General features: G+C 49.4%; 1 protein-coding gene across 4 annotated transcripts in view; it reads right to left on the bottom strand.

Moving 5' to 3' along the window:
* Positions 1-2,392: 2,392 nt before the first annotated feature.
* Itpa (inosine triphosphatase) overlaps positions 2,393-10,768 on the bottom strand; it is a 16,267-nt gene continuing 7,891 nt past the window's right edge. For 2 of the 4 annotated variants that reach the window (XM_052723023.1, XM_052723024.1), the window contains exons 6-9: positions 9,653-9,768; positions 8,474-8,527; positions 4,294-4,370; positions 2,393-3,017 (exon numbers count right to left, since the gene is read on the bottom strand). In XM_052723023.1, the coding sequence (XP_052578983.1) occupies positions 2,909-3,017; positions 4,294-4,370; positions 8,474-8,527; positions 9,653-9,768 (356 nt within the window). In that variant the 3' untranslated portion in view covers positions 2,393-2,908. The remainder of the gene's footprint in view (positions 3,018-4,293; positions 4,371-8,473; positions 8,528-9,652; positions 9,769-10,768) is intronic. The other 2 variants (XM_052723025.1, XM_052723027.1) reach the window with 1 other exon arrangement.

Raw genomic sequence — 10,768 nt, 5'->3', positions numbered from 1 at the left:
TGTCCAAATGGTGGTAGGAAACTCATGGGCCAGCACCTTTCCAGTCGAGAGCACGTGCTCTCCACGGGAGCCTAGGACTTCCCTAGTCACGGTTGCCTGTGCCGGATGTGAATTTCCTCCCTGTGAAGCGGGCCTCCAGTCCAATCAGAAAGCTGGTTCTATCCAGATGTGAATTTCCTCCCTGTGAAGCGGGCCTCCAGTCCAATCAGAAAGCTGGTTCTATCCAGATGTGAATTTCCTCCCTGTGAAGCGGGCCTCCAGTCCAATCAGAAAGCTGGTTCCATCCTCGTGCACTCCATGCACCAGCGCATCTTGCCTGGCACTTCCATCACGAAGCATGCAGGATCCACAGCTGAGCAGGACTGAGGCTTAATTCTCCTCAGCATCCTCAGCAGAAACTTCCAGCACTACGGGATCTAGCTCTCAGGGAGGGGACACTTTAGCCCAGTCCTAGCTTTATTTCTCCAGCAACTGGGTCTTGTCATTAAGTTCTGGAAGGCAACCAGCAACTGTGGCAAAAACCTTTTTTGTTTTAGGGGCCTCAAGGGCTTCTGTGGGAGGTAACCTACTCCTAGCACTGGGGTTCTCAGTTAACCTCCTATGGCTCTTAGGAGCGTCTAGTTTGACCTTTTGTGTGCTCGTTAGCATTTTCAGACACAGGTGATTGCATATCTCTCCCAGTCACCTTGGCAGGCATCACTGTGCCTGACCCAGCCATACAGTTCCCTCCCACAAATCCCACAGCAACACCTGGCCTTGACACCTCCATGGTGGCTCCTTCGGGTGCACTCATATGCCTGTCAGTGAGTTGTGTTATCTCTGTGTAACACACCCTTTCTAGAGAGAATGGACAGAGTGATGGTGTGAAGTCCTGAACTGACGTCTCAAAATGAGGAAGTGGGGAGCTAACTCTGGGTGATGCACTTTAAAGTCTGCTGTCATTCTGTCCCCCCAAGTACCCATCTTTGTGTTGTCACCTCTGAGAGAGGGCACTGCCCCAACTGTGGACAAACCAGGGCTGAGTGTTAGCTATCTGACTTGTGCAAGGCCCCGGGTTTGGTTCCCAGCACCACAAAATAAATACAAAAGCTAATGCCGGGTGACACCCCAGAGAAAACAGAAGACCCCTCCATACTAAGACACGCAGGTCCAGCACACCAGCAAGAGGAGGAAAGGTATACGAGGAACGGCAAGAGATTCAGACCTCTCGGCAGAGCCGGGCTTGCGGCTCTGCAGAAGGCCTCGCATGCTGGAGGCCCCGTGTTTGCCCACCATATTGAAAAGGGAAAAAAACTGGAAATGGGAGACAAAAGGAATCCCACCTTGGACTTGACCTGGCGAGTCAACAGGCTGGCATGCTAGGGAGAGCGCGGCAACACCATAGTTGCAGGGGTAGACCGAGGTGTAATTTTGCTTGTGTGTGTGTGTGTGTGTGTGTCTGTCGGGTACAGTATGTTCTCCACAGCTGTTTACAGGGATGGGTCAAATAAAATGGGGGAGATTCAGGAAGGAGCTGTGCAGCAAACACCAGGTTGCCCTTACACCCACCTATCCATCCAATCTGCAACTCAAGTCGGGAGGGGCGACTTCCTCAGTAGCTTGGGCATTCCCTGAAGAGAAAGCCACATCCAGAACATAGGCAAGGGGCAGAGAGGCCCCCAGTACTCCATGTTGGAGCCAGTGTGCTGGGACAGGCAAGCGGGACAGGTGGGGAAGAATGGTGTCCTCTACTCACCCACATGCCCTGCCTGGGGTCAGGAGAAATGCCTTTATCATAATGGCTGAACCCCAGGCCACCTTGCCGAGTCTGGGGGCCAAAAACTAGAGAGAATACCCCCAGAAGTGCCCGGGACACAGAAACCTGCTTTCTCCTCTCATGTCCCTGAACATACCCTTCCTCAAGAAACAACTTCAGGAACTGCAAGGCAGGCACTGACCCTCAAGTGTCTCCCAGGGAATGTCTTGGGGAGAGGGGATGCACATGATGGAACAAGGCAGCTTAAACAGGATTCCTGTCAGGCTTCTGAGGACAGAGGACCTTTAGCACTTATCTGTGTATGTGGAGGCAAGGTTCACTCTATGGCATACATAGAGGTCAGAGAACAACCTGTGAGAGTCAGTTCTCTCCACACATGGCTCTGGGATTGAACTCAGGTCATCTGTCAACCTATAATGGCAAAACATACACTCTGCTGCCTCCTAGCCCCTATCCCCAGCATGACCTTGACATAGACAAGAGGACAGCCCACGATTCACAAGAACAAGAACTCAAGGAGAGGAGTAGTATGCCAGCTATCCAGGCAGGTGAGCATCCTCTGTACAGAACTACCCCTCTGACCATCCATCAAGATGGCTTCCCACCTGTCAAAGGAACTCAAGAGACAGACAAGGCTCAAAACAAATATACCATTTATTTTGGAAACATGCCTTCAAGAATTTACATTTGCTGCATTCTAAAATCAAAGGCTGTATGTTTCTTTGCCAACCCTCAAGCTAAGAGGTGTGACACCCAAAGTTCTCTCAGGATCCCAGAGGCTGCAAGAGCAACTCTGCTTTATTGTTTGTTTTGTTTTTGAGACAGCATCTCACTATGCAGCTCTGGCTGTCCCGGAACTCACTATGTAAACCAGGCTGGCCTTGAACTCACAGAGATCTGTCTGCCTCTGCCTCTCAAATTCTGGGACTAAAGGTGTGCACCACTATGCCAGGCCACAGGCAACTCTTGAATCCCAAAGGGCCAGAGTTTAGTATCAACTGGCCCAGAGCTCCCCTGTGCAAAGCAAACTGCCCTTCCGGACCTGGCTGCTGATGTGCCTGGATGCCCTGGTAAAGCGCAACCCAGAGAAACACTAGCCAGGAGTGCCTGCCTCCTGGGGAGTTCTGCACTATCCTCCCCACACCCACGACCCTAGTGGCCACCAGCCCCAGCAGTCACACTAAAGTACTCTTGCAGCTTGAACAAGGCCCGGAATCGATGAGAAATGGTGTTCTTCTCAGCCTTTGGCATCTCTGCATACCTAAGAGGAAAGAGAAGCAGTTCAGAAAACAGAGAATCCAGAAATCAGGAGGCTGGGCACCCCATTGCCACCCTGGAGCCCCAAGCCCAATGATTCTGTTTGCAGGGGAGGGGGTCCCTGTAGGTAAAAAACATACTGAGAGCCTGTGCACAGGCAAGGGGCAGTCAGGCCCCCAGTACTCCATGTCTGAGCCCAAGCAAATGACCTTCCACAATGAGAGAGCCAGGAAAGCAGGCAATGGGCCACCTGGTCCTCAGCCTGGTAGACCAAACAGTTTTAAATTCCTCTGTAAGATAGAAACGCCCAGTCATGGGCTTGGAGAGAAGCTGAAATCGCTCTAGTGTGTCCGTAAGTTCTTAAGGGAAGTGTGGACAAGAATGAGGTAGAGGTGTCTGGTGGAAGCAATGGAGTCTGACAGATCAAACAGCACTGTGGGCTGCAGAGCCAGGCAGCTGGCCAGGGGCCAATTTTGTCAGTGTGAGGACACTACTAGACAGGTGAGAGGTCACACCCTGCCTTTAGGCTTCAGAACTAGCTACGTGTGGCTAAGTTAATTACAACCGAATACAAATGGGGCTGGAGAGATGGCTTAGTCCCTTGAACCCGACAGACTCTTCTGACCTCTGGCCAGTATAGTTATCTGGTGTACAGATAGGCATACAGGCAAAGCACCCATTAACACAAAATAAATAAACAGAACAAAAATAAACTCAGCTCCTCATCTAACTAAATTCCAAGTGCTCTGTGACCGCCCAAGCAGACAGCACATCAGAGGACACTCCTGACACCCAAGGACGGGCTGACCAGGGCTGCTTCAGGCCTGTGAGGTGCTGGGCAGGGGAGCTACAGTCTGGAAAGCCTGATCCAGCAATGACAATGTACAAATATTCACAAATAAAAGGGTGCTGTCAATGTGAAGTGCTAAGAACATATACTACTGTGTGGGTTTCTCATGTCTAACAGCAGCTACAAAAGTATGCATTTTCCAGCCCAGATGGAGCTAGTGTCAGCCCACAAAACCACAAGGTTTATGCATCTTGATAGGCAGGGCCAGAGGATGGGAGCCACTGGCCATAAGACGGCCAAGTGAGCTAGGAGCACGACCTAGGATATCTGTGTTGCCCTGCCATGGACTAGGCCACCTGGATTCCTTGTGTCCATTCAGCGGAAATGGCTTCAGCTGGAACAAAGCTTGCCTTACCATATCCGCATGACTGCACATGGGCAGGGTGCCCACCCAAGCCCACGCTCCAGGGAGGAAGTTTGGGCTCCTTACGTTTGCTCATATCCATCAGGCTGAAAGCAGGGGTCCCAGCCAAAGTCCCGGCAGCCTCGTGGCTTCACGATCTGGCCCTGTAACAGGGAGGGCAGGTGTGTAACAGGGAGGGCAGGTGTGTAACGGGGAGGGCAGGTGTGTAACAGGGAGGGCAGGTGTGTAACAGGGAGGGCAGGTGTGTAACGGGGAGGGCAGGTGTGTAACAGGGAGGGCAGGTGTGTAACTGGAGATGTACTGGACCAGAGTGAGTTTGTTTAGTTGCGAATCTGACTAAACCTGAATTACTCAAAATGTTTAACAGTACAAAGGACCCACAGTTCCTATAAACTTCTGTTGGCACCTCAGTAAGTAAGGTTAGAGCAATAGCTGGGTAGGGTGGGACAGCCTGTAATGGGCACACTAAGGAGGCTGAGGCAGGAGGACTGCTCCGTTACCAGGCCAGTCAGGGCTACATAGCAAGATTCTGTCTTAAAAAAACCAGGAGGCTAGGGAGATGGCTCAGCTGGTGAGTCTCTTGTCTTATAATTATGAGGACCTGAGTTCAATTCCCAGAACCGACATTAAAACAAAAACAAAAACAAAAACCAACTTTAAATAAGCCATGTAGAGTGGTGTAGCGCCTGTAACCCAGGGGAAGGTAAACAACCTAGTCTACTTAGCAAGTCAGGCCAGTGGAGACTGTTTCAAAAAACAAGATGGGCCAGGCATGGTGGTGCACACCTTTTTTTTTTTTTTTTTTTTGGTTTTTCGAGACAGGGTTTCTCTGTGTAGCTTTGCGCCTTTCCTGGAACTCACTTGGTAGCCCAGGCTGGCCTCGAACTCACAGAGATCCGCCTGGCTCTGCCTCCCGAGTGCTGGGATTAAAGGCGTGCGCCACCACCGCCCGGCTGGTGGTGCACACCTTTAATCCCAGCACTTGGGAGGTAGAGGCAGACTGATTCTTGTGAGTTCGAGGCCAGCCTGTACCACAGAGTGAGTCAAAGACAGCCAGGGCTACACAGAGAAACCCTGTCTTGAGAAACCAAACAACCAAGATGGACTCAAGAGGCAGAGGCAGGTGGCTCTCTATGAGTTCAAGGTTAGCTCAGTCTACACAGTGAGAACTCGTAAACAAACAAAAAACCAATACCACAAGACGGACAGCACCCTGAGGTTGTACCCTGGCCTCCACACGTTCATGCATGTGCACACAGATACACAGCAAAGGACACAGAGCAGGCTTGGGAGGAGGAACTTTGCATTTGACTAGCCTACCGATACCACTGCGATGACCTTCTTTCTGTAGTTCTGATAAACCGTAACCTCACCGAAGAAAAGCTGGGCCAGCTTTGAAAATGTGACAGAAAACATGGGGCTGGAAAGGTGGCTCAGCAGGTAGGTAAGTGCTTGTTGCACTGACTACTTGATTTCACTCCCTAGATCCCAAGGTAGCTACGAGAGCCAACTCCTAAAAGGCAACCTCTGACCTCCACACATGCAACATGATATGCATACAATGCATGCAACACACACACACATACACACTAATAATAAATAAAAATTTTAGAAAATTTGCTCCTGATAGGAAGGTAAGGGTCCTGAACTGTTCATGGTATTTCTTTTTCTTTTTTTTTTTTAAAGATTTATTTATTATGTATACAGTGTTCTGTCTGCACATATCTCTGCAGGCCAGAAGAGGGCACCAGATCTCATCACAGATGGTTGTGAGCCACCATGTAGTTGCTGGGGATTGAACTCAGGACCCCTGGAAGAACAAGCAGTGCTCTTAACCTCTGAGCCATCTCTCCAGCCCTGTTCATGGTATTTCTTACAATAGAGGGCAGAACTGAGGCCATGGCTAGGTACTGCTGTGCTCCCCAGTATGCATAAGGCACTTGGAGGTAGAGACTAGACGTTCAAGGTCATCCTCAGCTATAAGGTTGAGAATGGTCTGAGCAACTAGCTTAGCAGGGCAAGGTGGCACATACCTTTAACCCCAACATTTAGGAGGCAGGCGCAGGCAGATCTCTGTGAATTCAAGGCCAGCCTGGTCTACATAGTAAGTTCCAGGCCAGCCAGGGCTACACAGTGAGCCTGATGAAAAGAAAGGGGGAAGGGCACACATACAACCGTGAAAATGTCACAACGATGACAAGCAGTGTCATGAAATGCCATGTTATCAATACCAGGTCTGCTCTGGATCAGGGATGAAGCTCAAGGGGAGAGCTAGGTTAGCAGGAGACCCGGGCAGTACACCACCACTACACTCCAGACAAAGCCAGACACACTAAAGCAGGTGTAATCCCAGGCACACTCCTGTAATCCCAGCTCCCAGGCTGAGACAGAGTACTCCAAATTCAAAGCCAATCTGGGCTACATGGTGAGTTTGTGACCAGCACAGGCAACAGCAAGACCCTGTTTCAAGACAAAAACCAACAAAAAAGGAGGAGCTGGGAATAGAGGCCAGGGATAGAGTGCCTGCCTAGTGTGTAGAGGAACTGGCTCCACATGCTAGCACCTGGTATGTTGGGGGAGAAGAAGGCACAGGACAGTGACAAGGACGGTTATAAATAATGTAGGTTAAACACAGAAATAAACGCCAAGTTACACAGTGCCAAAGGGAAATTATGCTTCTGCTAGTGGGGAGCTATGTGACCAAAGCCAACGACTGAAGGACTCGGAGCCTCACTACAGCCGTCCACACTCTCAGCCTGAGGTCCCAGCAAACCCAGACTCCTCCTCCTACAACGGATGTCTTAAGGCAAATGGCTACTACAAGGACAATGCTGTTCCCATGCCACCTGACAGTGTGTAACAAGCACACCAAAGACAACGAGCCCACCCGGAGAACAGAACAGGATGGAGAAACGAGACCACCTCAAGGAGACCGGGAGCTGGTCAGCAGGACCAGAGAGGGAGGGACGGCAGTACCAGCCGGTCTAAGGCAGCTGCTACTTAGTCACTGCAGGAAGTGGCCAACTGGAGACTTCTGGGAAAGCCACAGGCAGCACAACTCACTGCGAACAATCTAACTGGGCTGTGAAACAAACCGGCCTCCTACCACTCACTACATGTGTAACCAAAAGAGCTGAAAACAGGCTCTTGACTCCTCCGCACTCCTGGGTCACAGCAGTATTATTCACAAGATCCTGAAGGTTGTCAACAGAGAAACTAATGAAGAAAATGTAGAACAGGGGAGGGACATGTACTCCCAGCTCTTGGCAAGAGAAGGCAAGGGATCAGAACTCAAAGATATCCTCAACTACACAGTAAGTTAGAGGCCAACCTAACTCAAAACCGAAAGAAAAAACAAGAAAGAAAAAGAGAATAGAGTATATAAAACAAAATGTTCAGCCTTTAAAACTCTCAAAACTCTGCTGTGCTACAACACAGGCAAACCTTGAGAATGTCTTGCTAAGTGAACTAAATCAGTCACACAAAAAGCAAACACTGAAGTCGGGGTGTGGTGGTGAGCACCTGAGAATCCTGGTACTCAGGAGGCTGAGGCAGGCCAGCCAGGGCCACACAGTGAGACCCGGTCTCAAAAATAAACAAAAACAAAAAACTAAGGGGGGAGGCCAGACAGTGGTGCACACCTCTAATTCCAGCACTCGGGAGGCAGAGGCAGGCGAAACTCTATGAGTTCAAGGCCAGCCTGGTCTACAGAAAGTTCCAGGACAGTCAGGGCTACATAGAGAAACCCTGTCTCAAAAACAAAACAACAAAAAAAAAAAACTGGCTGCTTTTGCCGAGAACCTGGGTTCAATTTCCAGCGCGCGCGCGCGCACACACACACACACACACACACACACACACACACACACACGGCAGTTCCAAGGGATCCGATGCTGTCCCTGGCTTTGATGGGCACCATGTTACATGCTGTGAACAAATATACAGGCAGACAAGATATCCATACACACATAAAATAAAAAATAAAAACAGTAAAGTAGTCACACTCTTAGAAGTGTGAAGTAAAACGGTAGCATCTGAGTGAAGAAGCGGCTTGTTAAAATGGGTGGTTTCAGACTTAAAGGACAAAAATCTCTGTAGTCCTTGTAAACGCAAATACACTTAACAGTACACTGAACGACAGTTAAGATGCATTGTGGGGCTGGAGAGATGACTCAGTGGTTAAGAGCACTTGCTGCTCTTCCAAAGACCAGAGCTCAGTTCCCAGCACCCACATCTGACAGCTCACATCATCTGTAACTCCAGCTCCAGGGGATCTGATGCTTCCAGCCTCCTTGGACACCTGTATTCATGTGCACATACCCACATGCAGACATACACACATACACACAATTAAAAAAAAAAAGAAAAGAAAAAAGATGGCTTTATGTTGTGTCTGTGTTTTGTTTTTGTTTTACTATTATCCAAAACAGTTAACTGAACAAAATAACACAAAGCATCTATATACAGTCAATCTGGGGAACTAGGTTTTATCTCGGCTGGAGGGACAGTGTATGCTAGAAGGCAGACTATCCTGATCAGCTTTAAGGGTGGTCTGGTGGATGCTCAGAAAAGCAACTACACCTCAGGTCTGACAGGCAACTTCAGGAGGTGCTGAAGAGCCACTGGCAGAGAAATGAAGAACTGAAATTCTGAGATGGAGAAGTAGTTCCATGGTAGAACACTTGCACAGCACGTAAAAGTTCTGACTTCCATCCCACCACCACAAAACAAACATTACAATTTTGGGTGAACAAGAAAATTCAGAAAGGCTGGAAGACAACCACGAGAAGCTGTAGGCCAGGTGTGGTGGCATACGACTACTTGGGAGGCAGAGGTGGGTCTCTGTGAGTTTTGAGGCTATCCTGATCTACATAGTGAGTTCCAGGATATTGATAGCTACATAATAGAGACCTGGTCTCAAAGAAAACAAAAACAAAACAACAAGGGGTGGGGGTCCACTGCAGAGTGGGTATGCTGACACAGGACTACAATGCCCACTTGGAGATAGAGGCAGTAGGATCTGAAGTTCAAGGTCCATCCTGGCCACACAGCAAGTTCAAGGCCAACCTGGGATAAATGAGACTTTCTCAAAACCCTGAGTGGGGAGGAGACTCTGTCCTGGCAGAGGAACAAGGCCATCTCAGCAAGCTGGCCTGTAGCTCTGGCTTTGAGGACAGTAGTTCCCTTTAGTTTGTGCACCTGCATCTTACCAGGACCTACTCTGGCAAGATCCGCGTGTGTAAGGCTAGGGTCACATAGGTTTGGGGACTGGCCTTTTCCTAATTGCGGTATCTCCCAGCAAGCAGAGTGCCCCAAAGCTCCCGCTACCTCTACCATCTTCTTTCATTCCTCAGCATATTGCAGCCATTTATTTAAGCCACAGAGTCCTCTGGTGACCTGCAGAATTGTTCGGGTGGGTACGTACCGAGGTCTGGCCCCTGAACAGGAGGACTGGCTGGCTTGGGTCCCCAGTGCTGAGAGCAAATGTGCACAGTGCGTAGGCTGATTTGTCCTCAAAGCCGGCCAGGAGCTGGTGGAGACCTGCAGAAAGATTTAGAGAGGGTTCAGTGAATCTACGCTGTCCAGTCCCCACCCTACTCCAGAAGCCCAAGGGTGTGGAAGGATTCTCCAGATTGGATTATGTTGGAGTGAGAGGCTGCAAGGGCTGCATTCTAGTCCCCAAGAGGGACCTGAAGCCTCTCTTTGGGTTCTGACACAAACTAAAACAAGGTTCTTTGTTGAGATCAAAGTGTCATGTAGCCCAGCTTGGCCTAGACCTCACTTTGTAACCCAGGCTGTACTGGAACATAAGCTCCTTCTGCCTCCACCCAGTGAATGCTGGGATTGCAGATATGCACCACCACACTTGGTTTATGTGGCCCTAGGGACTGAATCCAGAACTTTATGTACGCCAGGCAAACATTCTACTAACTGTGATACACTCCCAGGATCTCAGGTAGTCCAGGCTAGCCTTTAACTGACTATACAGCTGAGGATGAACTTCTGATCCTTCTGTTTACAGCTCTCAGGATTAGAGGCCTAGACTACCATTTTAATTCAGAATCCTGCTTTGTAGCCCAGGCTGGACTCCACAGCCTCCCTAGTGCTGGGATCACAGGCATGTACCTATATACTTTGCTGACACAAGATTGCTCCAAAAAGTAAAATGGCTTTTGTGTTTAAGGATCTACTTATTTTTACATATATAAGTGTTTTGGCCACATGCATGTGCACTAGTGCCCACGGAGGCCAGAAGATGCCAGATCCTCTAGAACTATAGTTATGGACAGCTGTAAGCAGCCTTGTAGATGCTGAGAACCAAACTTGGGACCTCTGAAAGGGCAACAAGCACACTTAACTGCCGAGCCATCTCTCCAGACCATTTAGTTTTTTTGAGACAGGGTCTTGTGTGTGGCCGAGGCTGGTCTTGAACTCGGGATCCTCCTGCCTCAGCCTCCTGTGCTGAGATTACAGGAATACACTACTGTGCCTGGTTTCAAGTGCTTTTTTTAAAAAAAAAAACAAAAAACAAAAGAGGTCC

This window comes from Peromyscus californicus, unplaced genomic scaffold (assembly GCF_007827085.1).
Source record: "Peromyscus californicus insignis strain IS unplaced genomic scaffold, ASM782708v3 Scaffold_7__1_contigs__length_154581171, whole genome shotgun sequence".
NCBI lineage: Eukaryota > Metazoa > Chordata > Mammalia > Rodentia > Cricetidae > Peromyscus > Peromyscus californicus.
The sequence above is the reverse complement of the archived record's forward strand: the minus strand, read 5'-3'. Positions and strand labels throughout refer to the sequence as shown.